Source organism: Macrobrachium nipponense, chromosome 16 (assembly GCF_015104395.2).
Source record: "Macrobrachium nipponense isolate FS-2020 chromosome 16, ASM1510439v2, whole genome shotgun sequence".
Lineage (NCBI taxonomy): Eukaryota > Metazoa > Arthropoda > Malacostraca > Decapoda > Palaemonidae > Macrobrachium > Macrobrachium nipponense.
The window spans coordinates 8,348,169-8,359,857 of record NC_087209.1 but is presented as its reverse complement, the minus strand read 5'-3'; the positions used below and the strand labels follow the sequence as shown (position 1 = coordinate 8,359,857).

Here is an 11,689-nt window from a genome sequence, read left to right as displayed (position 1 = left end):
GGAGCCTCATACCTCATTTCTATGTATCACACGAGGTACTCGACTCTCTTCTCTCTCCTCGCTGATGAATCAATTAAGCTAGAGAAAGCTGGGGAAAGTAACTGGCTTGTCAACCAGTCACTTTGGCAACCACTTTCGTTTATCCCAATCACACAGAAAATTTTGCAGTAGTGTTCTCTGAACAGGTGAAGTACTTAGTTCTAAATGTTCCTCTTTTGTTTTTTTTTACTTTCTCCTACAATCTTTTTTTTTTAGGTTTTGTTATTTTATGTTTTGGACTTTATGCAATCAGCTCAAGTGTTCACTTGTCCCCTGGAATGATCACCCCCTCATCCTCAGGATCGTCTGTGAGGAAGGCGTCCTGCGAGACGGCTGCTCTGTTCTTTGTGCGTGCGATGGTCCAGTTCTGCTGCCCCAGGAGCTCGTCCACACGTGCCTGGAAGGTGCGGTACCACTGGACATAGTCACGATGGAGGCGTGAGAGGCAGTAGGCGATGTCGACAACACGGTCTGTTTTCCTGAGGCGCCATTCCAGCTCGTAACTGAAGCGGCCTTCAGAGAGCTTCTCCAGTTCGCGAGTAAGAGCTCGGCGGGTGGGGTGGTCAGAGCCCTTGATGCTTGGGTGGTGTGAGCGCAGGACAACATGGTGGTCATTCCAGAGAGGGGCCCAAGTGCGGACAGCTGCCAGCATTCCACGCATTTCATGGTCAGAGGAATCTGAGTGGCTCTGGTACTCAATGGGGATGTTCTCATAGAAGTAAGACCAGCGGGTGATGTTCTTGTCAGTCTTCCAGACACAGAATCCTCCAACATGGTTGCCGGAGGCTGTGGTGGCAACATAGACCAGCTTGTGGGAAAGAGGATGGCGAGTGCTAGTGGTCGTTGAGGTTGTTGTGGTAGTGGTGGTGTTTGGTGCTACTGTGCTTGAACTGGTAGACACATTACTGGTCTTAACAGTGGGTTCCTTGTCACCAGTCTCAGAAGCCTGGGACACAGTTGCAGAGGACGGGGATGCAGACACTGCTGCAGCAGTGGAAGCAGCGGGAGTAACAGATGTTGCGTTGCTGTCATGGTGGGGAGCTTCTGTGGTGTTGGTAGTGGTTGTAGTGTTATCCACAGTGGCCTGTGGTGTGGATGGACTGGCGTCCACAGCCTTCAGAGCCACTTGTGCCACTGATGCTGGAGCTTCTGAGGTTCCTGCAGTGTCCTCTGTTGTGGTGTTTTCCTCTGCTTCCTTCTTCTCCTCATCCAGACCAGCAGCCTTTTCAGAATTGCCTTCCTCGTGGTCATTGTCATCGCCGTCTGTGTTGTTCTCTTTCTTTCTCGTGGCATTGGTGTCCTCCATCACAGCCAGTGTGACAGCTGACTCGTGGAGGGTGACGATACTGCCTGTGTTATTGTTGTTGCTGTTAGTGCTAGCATGGTGGCTGCTGCTGCTGCTGTTGCTGTTGCTGCTGCTGCTGCTGCTGCTACTTTTGCTGCTGCTGCTGCTGCCACTGCTGGCTTTGCTGCTGTTAGACTTGAGCGGCTGGGACTTGGTGACGTTGTTGTGCTCTGCGGTGTAGTTCTCGCGCGTGAGGGCCGCACTCTGGAGGACGCTGACGACGTCGACGTGTCCGAGCTTGCCGTGTTCTATTACGTGGTGGTCGCCATTATGCTGGTGGAGGGAGTGGTTGCGGATGGGCACTGGCTGGAACACCACAAGTGTGCGGTCGCTGACCTGGGCCAGCCGCAGGGACAAGTAGGGTACCACAGCCAGGGCCACGAGCAACAGGGTGCCCAGGAGGACGCGGACGACCCATACCCCGGCACCCGCCCTCCCACGCTCCTCGCCGACGACGGTGTAGAGAACGTATTTCTTCTCTTTGCCACCAACCACCTTCTCCTCCATCTGCAAAAGAAGAAAAAAAAGGACTCAGTTGAGTGGATTATCAGTCTGTATACAGACAAGTACACTGCTATGCATAAGTTTGTAATCAATGTCTATTTATGTTTGAAAAGTTCATGGGCTTATAAAACATCTTTTTCCTCATTTAAAGTATTTAAAGTGTCATTTGTAATTAGAATTAGGAACCAGAATATATGAAAGACAAGAAACTTTAATTCGTCCACTACCCCAAACCTGTTATTACTATTCCCGAGGAGCTATCCGTCCATTAAGGGTTAACCCACATCTAAAATAAAAAAAAAACAAGGGGGTTCTTTTGGACAATCTATCCAAAGTTATAGGCAGAGAACAGAAAACAGATTTCATTGTGATAAATATAAAAATGGTGTCCGATAAAGACAACTATTTGATTACACATACATATGCATGTACACACATCACTAAGACATTACCGTAAAACATACATACACAAACTCACACACATACAGAGAAAGAGAGAGAGGATTAAACACATCTCAAAGCTGGAAGAACATTATGCAGACTTTTAAAACGGCATCTCTGGTTAATTTTTCTTCCTGAACATAATCGATGCGCCTTTGTTCAAGATCTACGATTAAATTACATTTGAACATCACAAGAAGGCCTAGGTAATGTTCTATTTGTTAATGTAATGGGTAAAGCACTTGTGGTTTCTTACAGGCCAAGTGAAGTAAGTGTTTGTAAACAACTCGTTTTTGCTTACCACTAGGTGACTATATTCGGTTTTTTTCCATCTGTCCACCCGCCTGTGGTGTTTGCATATGGTAACACTGTGTCCTGGGCTTTAGATAGTTACATTCAGCTTACATTCAACAATAATAACAATATCCTATTTCGAATATTAACGGTGTAATTTGCATACAGTAAATTAGTAAAACACTTTTCAGTTGCAAATGTACACCCAGATATCCTTTTATTTACCTAAAACTTACACATAGCGTAACTATCTAAAGCCCGGGATGCAGTGTTACCATACGAAAACACCACAGGCGGGTGGACAGATGGAATAAAACAGAGTATAGATTGTCGAAGGTTCTTTGCAAACACTGAACCGCAGAAATTTCAATTTTATTAAACCAAGTATAGAGATTAACATTATATTTTTTTGAGATTGGAATATTATTCCAATCTTAGGTGTAAAGCTTAAGAACGCGAGAGAGAGAGAGAGAGCTGAAGTCACACTTCCCACAATACACTTGAAATAAGGTGAAATTGAACAATACAGTTTTGTCACCATCGAATCCAATTTATACACCCCAGGTGCAACTTACAACACCCAAAGGGAATTAAATACAAAAGCAGAAGTGACTACACCTGCTCGTTAAGACTTCTGTCAGAGCTGCTCAACGCAGACGGGAATCATGTTATCAAAGAGGAACGTTGTCGTAAACAGTTGTTGTTTTGACAGGCTGCGATTTCCAGAAAGGAGCAAACGTCTGCAATTGAAGCATGGAAGGCACCTTCCTCGTCGTCGTCGTCGTCATTATCTCTTAATTAGCGTGTTTTTCAAAGGGAGGGAACGAAGCTGCTGCTGTTGTTGCCGACAGGAAGGTTTTGTTTTTGTGTGTTTTTAGGTTCGTATCCAGAGGAGGATATGAGTGGAATTCGCATCTTTCTGGGTTACGGTCGAGTTGTTTTTTCTGTCTTACTTTGACATTACTTTTGTCCGGTTCTTCTTCTGCTTCTTTTCATCTTCGTCATGATCTTGAGTCAAAATTCTTCTTTATGAAGACGATAACTTGATCTACTTGTTGTTGGTATCTTAGTGGTGTCCATCTTCATCTCCCTCTTCTCGAAACCAACTCTAGACCTAGTGACTACTTCAGCAGGAATGAAAAAAAAAAAAAAAAACTCTAGACCTAGTGACTACTACAGCAGGGATAAACAAACCAACTCCATACCTAGTGATTAGAGCAGAGACAAACACACCAACTCTAGACCTAATGATCACTACAGCAGGGAGAAACAAACCAACTCTAGACCTAGTGATTAAAACAACTGTAGACCTAGACCTAGTGATTAGAGCAGTGATAGACAAACCAATTGTAGACCTAGTGACTCCAGAAGAGAGAGAGAGAGAGAGAGTAATATTCCTCATCTGGTGCAGCTAACTCTTAAAGACATGTTAATCCATTCAGTCTAACTTTCCCGTCTTACGTAAACAAGATGGAGGAGATGATGAGAGCTTCATTAGAGCCAAGCATCAGCTGGCGGTGAGAAGTTCCCCATCTTTCCTCATCTTCTATTCATCAAAAAAGAAGAAGAAGAAGAAACTGGAACGTAATCAGATGCTTTCAGGCCTCGTTATGATCCATTGCCATTTAGGCCTAACTGACTGGAGTTCAGACACGCTTGGCTGTTTTTTGGATTTTGGTAAAAACGAAAGAAATGCTTCCGTGATTTTTGAAGTAACTTGACTAGTAACTTCAGTATTATTATTATTATTATTATTATTATTATTATTATTATTATTATTATTATTATTATTATTATTCAGAAGACGAACCCTGTTTATATGGAACAAGCCCACCTCAGGAGCCATTGGCTTGAAATTCAAGCTTCCAAAGAATATTACAAAGTTCATTCAACAGAAACAACAGTAGATAATGGGAAAAATATAAAAAAGAGATCGTTTTTAAAAAGTAAAAATAAATAAATGAATAAATGAATAGATAAAAATTCAATTAAAATATAAAAGACGAGAAGAATTAAAGTTTAAAGCATAGGCCTAAGATGCAAAGCCAGCAAGACTTGCTTTGCTAAGCCATACGAGAGCTATAGTATTCTAGCGAGAGAGAGAGAGAGAGAGAGAGAGAACCTCCCGGCGACGAGAAAACCACCCCAGACAACATCCGGCCCAAGGGCAAAGCAGAGCAGAGGGGGGCGTGTTATACCAAGGTCACGAAAAAAAAAAAAAAAAAAAAAAACGGATCTGACAGTTTCGTGCTCGCGTAGTAACCTCTCACTTCCTGAGATGAAAGAAGGACCGCTACTCGCTACTAAACCTCCTGACGAAGGAGGAGAAGAAGAAGGAGACCGTCGGTATCCCGACGCTATGCAATATAGCTAGTTGCTATGCAACAAGGCACAAACGGCGCGTGTGTAAGTTTGTGCGTCTAGGAAGAGCAACACCACCTATCCCAGACGGCGCATGCGCTGTTATCGGTACTACTCCCTCAAGGGAGCCTTAGACTGAGAGCGTGATTTCTTCCTTATCTCTCTCCTCTTTTCTCTCTTCCCCCTCTTTCGTGGGATGGGATAAACGTGGAGAAGGGATAAGGGATAAAAAAGGAATAGGAAAAAACGCAGTGGATGGTCATATAGCTATATATATACGTATATACCAATTTATCTGCAGACTGGGCGCCTGGGATATAATCAATACACAGACGAGGTCCCGGGACAACGAGAGAGAGAGAGAGAGAGAGAGAGAGAGAGAGAGAGAAAGCCGACGGGAGAGGAAGGAGTGGAAGAGAAAAGATAAAAAAAACGAAGAGATAAGAATATAACAGAGAAACAGGAAGAAGAAGAAGAAGGAGGAGAGAGAGAGAGAGAGAGAGAGAGAGAAGCCGACGAGAGAGAGAGAGAGAGAGGAGGAGAAAAGAATAAAAAAGCGAAGAGATATGAATATAGCAGAGAAACAGGAAGAAGAAGAAAAAGAAGAAAGGAGGAGAGAGAGAGAGAGAGAGAGAATGCCCAAGAACGTCAAAAGAAACTGGAACGAAATTAAAAAGACGATAACTTAAGGAATAAAAATTCAGTCTTATAGGAGATCTGAAACCCAGCTTTCATAATCTCCTTCCGGGAACCTGGAAAAATAGGAACGCTGGAATTTGATCACGTCTGCGTTATGCCTTCTTCGGAGTTTTTTTTCCAGTCCTCTCTCTCACCCTCTCTCTCTCTTTCTCTCTCTCTCTCTCTCATATTAGGACCTCTCATTCATAGGAATAATCTCTCTCTCTCTCTCTCTCTCTCTCTCTCTCTCTCATACAGTCAGTCTTCTCTCACGCACATGAATAATACCTCTCTCTCTCTCTCTCTCTCATACAAGCAACTCAAGCTTCCCTTTTATTTCCCATTCACTGATACACCCACTCTCTCTCTCTCTCTCTCTCTCTCTCTCTCTCTCTCTCTCTCTCTGGCGCCATGCTGCCTCCCCTATATTTAGACTTATGGTGGGAGCGCCACGGATTTTTCGTCCCACGCATGATAGAAATTCCCTAGATCTAGGGAATTACTGTTCGATTTTATCCCCCACAGGATTCCGCTGCTGCCGAAGGACTCGTGGGTAAAACAAAATGAATATGCCGAGATATCCTATCATATCCTATCACCGAGGTTCTTTCTTCTCTCTGTCTCTGCTTTTTTTAATCTCTGTTGGCTCCGTAGGTCTCATTGTGGTCCATTGCTACTTATGTCTGGAACTCAAGCCGGATGTTGTGAGTTGCCAAGTACTGTCTTCTTTTTTTATTTTGTTATTATAAGTGCCTTTGTAAGTAGAAGACTGATTTCCAGGTTAATGTATACTGATATCAAGTATTTAATGGCTCTTCAAAGCGTTTAAATAATTTTTAACAGCAGAAATACAGCATTTTTTTCAAAATATAAAAATGGAAGGCTTGGTAGCTACAGGAAAAATAGAATCCGAGGTAAACCTTGAAAATAGACGCATAAATATTCACTTTGAAGCCAAACATAAGCGTATCAGTGATTCCTGTAGGCAGTGGAAAGCGCAAAGTAGAAGAAGAAGAAGAAGGAAGAAGAAGAAGAAGAAGAAGAAGAAGAGGAAGAAGTAGAAGAGGGGGAGGAGGAGGAGGAGGAGGAAGAAGAAGAAAGTTCTGCTCATGTTGGTCAATAGCTTCGGAGCGGTTAAAAGCTCTGGCAGCCGTCATGGCTGCCTGCTACCGGTCACTTAAGAGAGCAAGAGAAACCGCCACCGAATTATTATTATATTATGAGAGAGGCTGAGCCCGGGTGGGTGGACGGCAAGACTAAACGTGGATATCTTAGAGATTTCTTATACCTAATCGAAAAGAATCCTCACAGGAAAATGCCTCTGAATACCCTAGTATGTTATCAATATAGGTCTAACTATGCTGATACAATCTTGGACATTTTTGGTCATTTAAGAGCTGGTAATAAGCTCAGATGTAGACAAAATGATAATGATAATGAGTTAGGATCAATTAAGACTTTTTTTACTTTATGAGATATCCAAAAAAAAACTTATGCCAAAGGATCGAACATCTTCAATATCAGCGTCATGCGCCTAGCGATTTTTCCCAAAGAGCGTCTCGTCTCTTTCTCCTTTTTGAAAACAAGTGACGTGCGTCTGGGAACTTTAATCACAGACACGAGAGAGAGAGAGAGAGAGAGAGTCAAAATTACCCATAATGACAAGGCTACAAGAACAGGAATATGAAGAGTAAATGACAAACGGCAAAAGCGTCGAAGGTCTGAAAGAGGCGACGCCTCCGTCTGGCAGACATCTTGAGAAGCGTCTGGTTGTCGTTTTTTTTTTTTTTTTTTTCCAAGAAGAGGAACGCCTCGGACATTACGTACAGGTGTCATTATGAAGTTTTTCCGAATGCCTTACATAATGAGAGCAGGTAATTTGCGCTTGTTTGGAAGACATCTCTCTTCAAGCGGCGTTAAATGACTTTTTTTTTTTTTTTTTTTTTTCATGATCAAAGACGGTGAAAGAAGTGTTACGAACTCATTATAGGTCTAGACTCTAGAGCTATAGCAAGCTCCGGTTAGCTTCACGGGAAGCCCAGGAAAGACTTACTTTTAAAATGACTAAAATAGTTCCCTAGCTTTGTCCATTGGCTTTCAGGTCATTCTGTGACCCATTGCCACTTGCACGGAGATTCTACAGAACAGAGGGATACATGGTTCATCCATACAGAAACACAGTTTAGTCGTACTCGATGTTTGCTGAGTTTTACAGATGGTAATGCTAGACCAATGCTGATGGTGTCTGACTGTGAACACTTTCAGTTTTAATGAATATTTTCAAAGTTGGCCTCTTAATGTCTTTGTCACCTTAATGCAGCAAAGATTAGACACGCAGGACTTTTTCAAACACGTAACCTTCACGTAACACTACTTGAATTACAGATTACTGAGAAAGCCATTGACAAATCGCGCCATCCTCGCAGACAGCATTACGGGTTCTATAGAAAGTCAATTGCAAAACACCTTTCCCTTCCCTGTCAATTAGACATATAAATTGACAAGCCGGGTCGTTAGCCAGACTGATGACGGCAATTTCAGACTGAAGAGGAAGCTAGACTGCTTTTAATCTCCAGTCTCAAGTGAAAGGAGTTACGGCGCAGAAGACCAGACGTGAATATGGCTTCTGAAGAAGAAATCATGAACATATTTTACTTTAATATATTATATATATATATATATATATATATATATATATATATATATATATATATATATATATAATTCCTTGAAGAGAACGAATAAGGTTTTGTCATCCCATAGAAGGTTTAGTATTGCAAGAGTCTTTTTGAGTTATTATTATTATTATTATTATTATTATTATTATTATTATTATTTTTTTTTTTTTTTTTGCTCTATCACAGTCCTCCAATTCGACTGGGTATTTATAAGTGTGTGGGGGGGGGTTCCGTTGCATCCTGCCTCCTTAGATCCATCATTCTTCTTACTATGTGTGCCGTTTCTAGGATCACACTCTTCTGCATGAGGCCCGGAGCTACTTCAGCCTCTAGTTTTTCTAGATTCCTTTTCAGGGATCTTGGGATCGTGCCTAGTGCTCCTATGATTATGGGTACGATTTCCAACTGGCATATCCCATATCCTTCTTATTTCTATTTTCAGATCTTAATACTTATCCATTTTTTCCTCTCTTTCTCTTCAACTCTGGTGTCCCCATGGTATTGTGACATCAATGGGTGATACTTTCTTCTTGACTTTGTCAATCAACGTTACGTCTGGTCTGTTTGCACGTATCACCCTATCCGTCCTGATACCATAGTCCCAGAGATCTTTGCCTGATCGTTTTCTATCACTCCCTCAGGTTGGTGCTCGTACCACTTATTACTGCAAGGTAACTGATGTTTCTTGCACAGGCTCCAGTGAGGGCTTTTGCCACTGAATCATGCCTCTTTTTGTACTGGTTCTGTGCAAGTGCCGGGCATTCACTTGCTATGTGGTTTATGGTTTCATTTTTCGTATTGCACTTCCTACATATGGGAGAGATGTTATTTCCGTCTATCATACTTTGAACATATCTGGTTCTTGTGCCTGTTATCATTCCTTCAGTTTCCTTCTTTAGCTCTCCCCTCTGTAGCCATTGCCAATTGTCATCGCTGGCTAGTTCTTTAGTCTGTCTCATGTATTGTCCGTGCATTGGTTTGTTGTGCCAGTCCTCTGTTCTTTCTGTCTTTCTCCTGTCTCTGTATATTTCTGGGTCTTCGTCTACTTTTATTAGTCCTTCTTCCATGCACTCTTTAGCCACTCGTCTTCACTGGTTTTCAGATATTGCCCCAGTGCTCTGTTTTCGATGTTGACGCAGTCCTCTATACTTAGTAGTCCTCTCCCTCCTTCCTTTCGTGTTATGTATAGTCTGTCCGTATTTGCTCTTGGGTGTAGTGCTTTGTGTATTGTCATTTGTTTCTGGTTTTCTGATCTATGCTGCGGAGTTCTGCCTTCGTCCATTCCACTATTCCTGCGCTGTATCTGATTACTGGCACTGCCCATGTGTTTATGGCTTTTATCATATTTCCGGCGTTGAGTTTTGATTTGAGTATCGCCTTGAGTCTCTGCATATATTCTTTCCTGATCGTGTCCTTCATCTCTTGGTGTTTTATATCTCCTCCTTCCATTATTCCAGGTATTTGTATCCTGTCTCATCTATGTGTTTGATGTTATGCTCCCAATCTGGTAGCTTTATCCCTTCAGTTCTCGTTACTTTTGCCTTTTGTATGTTGACTAAGGCGCATTTTTCTATTCCAAACTCCATCCTGATGTCTCCAGATACAATCCTACAGTCTGGATTAGGGTATCTATTTCCTTGATGCTCTTACCATACAGCTTGATGTCGTCCATGAACATCAGATTGGTTGATTTTGTTGCCTCTTTTCTTATTATTATTATTATTATTAATTATTATTATTATTATTATTATTATTATTATTATTATTACTATAACTTTAAATTCAATCTTCCAAAGAATAGTGTTCATTTGAAAGACATCCCAGAAGGCAAAAGGAAACAGAGAGAAGAAAAAAGATTAATTATTAGAAAATAAATAAATAAAATTAGAAAATCGATAATATATAGATCGAAAATTTGATTATTGAAGTACAAGGCGAATTGTTTTGACGGATTTCGACTTCTAAGTAAAGACAAGTAACCTACTTATGAAAGAGGGTTTAAAGAAATGTCCCATCTGTGGGAGCTGTGAAGCCTGGCGAGAGCAGTGTCCAGAATAATATGTGTAAAACTTGGAGAAAGATGGCGGCCTTTGGATTTGAATTCACTCTATTTATTCCCACCAAAAAACCTTCTTAATATAAGTCATATCTCTTCCTATCTTTGTTATAACTTATCTCACACCTGTTCAGTGTATAATGTATTCCCAACCACCAAACCTGCTTTGGACCGACGGTTAGACGGATGTGAACCGATCAATTCTTAAATACGGCCATCGGTTGAAATCGTCCCAAGTCGAAGAGATAAGAAGGATTAGGACGACAAAAAGACGGTCGAGATGCGCATGCGCAAAGAGGACTTTGGATAAACCTCCCTCCTTCATGTTTTTGTTTTGACAAATCCCCGGATTATTTTCTTTCTTTCTTTATCCTTTAAGTGCTTTCTTGCTTCCTTTGAGAGAAAATTGTCTTGGAGCGATTTACTCTAACTGTTCTCTGTTTTTATTCGTGCCTAAAAGTGGAAAAGAATCACTTTAGTTTTTGTTCGAGGTTTAAGCTGGAATAAGATGGCGTCTTTTGCGGGGTACCGAAAGGTATCTTTCTGTACCCATCGTTAAAAAAAAATATTAATAAGTTCTTCCCATACGAATAAGTGACATCCATTAAGTAACTGCCACTTAATAAAGTGTCCTTGCCACTTGATGCCGTGGCAACTACTTAAATAAATGCTTTGAAACACTTAAAAATTACATTAAAATTAAAAAAATGAACAAGCACAGTTTTGACAGATTTTTGACAGATATTTTTTCAAAACGTCGACGGTATTGGCAGAAAGACGCCAAAGCGAGCTGTCATTATCATAACGTCATTATAATCACCAGCGTCCACATCATTATACGCATCGTATTCCTAGCGGATACCTATAATGATGTTCAATGAATTTTCTGTTTATAATGAAGAATTCGTTTCTTATAACGTTTAGATGCACGTTTTGATAATCATCATTATATCATCATTATTTTCATTGTATATAATTATGATAATAATTGAGCAATCTAATGTTACTTTCAGATGAACAATATCGAAGTCATCATCATCATCATTGTAATCATTATCATGGCGTATATCTACAATGACATTATACTCAAAGATATCATTATACTCAACGTTTGTTCGCTAATGCAAAATTCACCTCAAATTAGGTACATTTTTAAATAGGATTAAGCGTAGGGTATAATGACGCGTTATAATGAAGCCGCCGAGTGGGAAGACTTTCTCTCGCACTTCCTCATTATCATTATACCATCATCATCATTATTATCATTAATCATTAATATCATCATCATTTCCG

At 41.1% G+C, this 11,689-nt stretch overlaps 1 protein-coding gene across 8 annotated transcripts in view; it reads right to left on the bottom strand.

Moving 5' to 3' along the window:
* Nucleotides 1-213: 213 nt before the first annotated feature.
* The window catches only part of LOC135195567 (uncharacterized protein DDB_G0271670-like), a 111,016-nt gene continuing 99,540 nt past the window's right edge, over nt 214-11,689 (bottom strand). For all 8 annotated transcript variants that reach the window (XM_064221855.1, XM_064221859.1, XM_064221853.1 and 5 more), the window contains one exon: nt 214-1,891. In XM_064221855.1, coding sequence (XP_064077925.1) covers nt 302-1,891 — 1,590 coding nt within the window. In that variant the 3' untranslated portion in view covers nt 214-301. The remainder of the gene's footprint in view (nt 1,892-11,689) is intronic.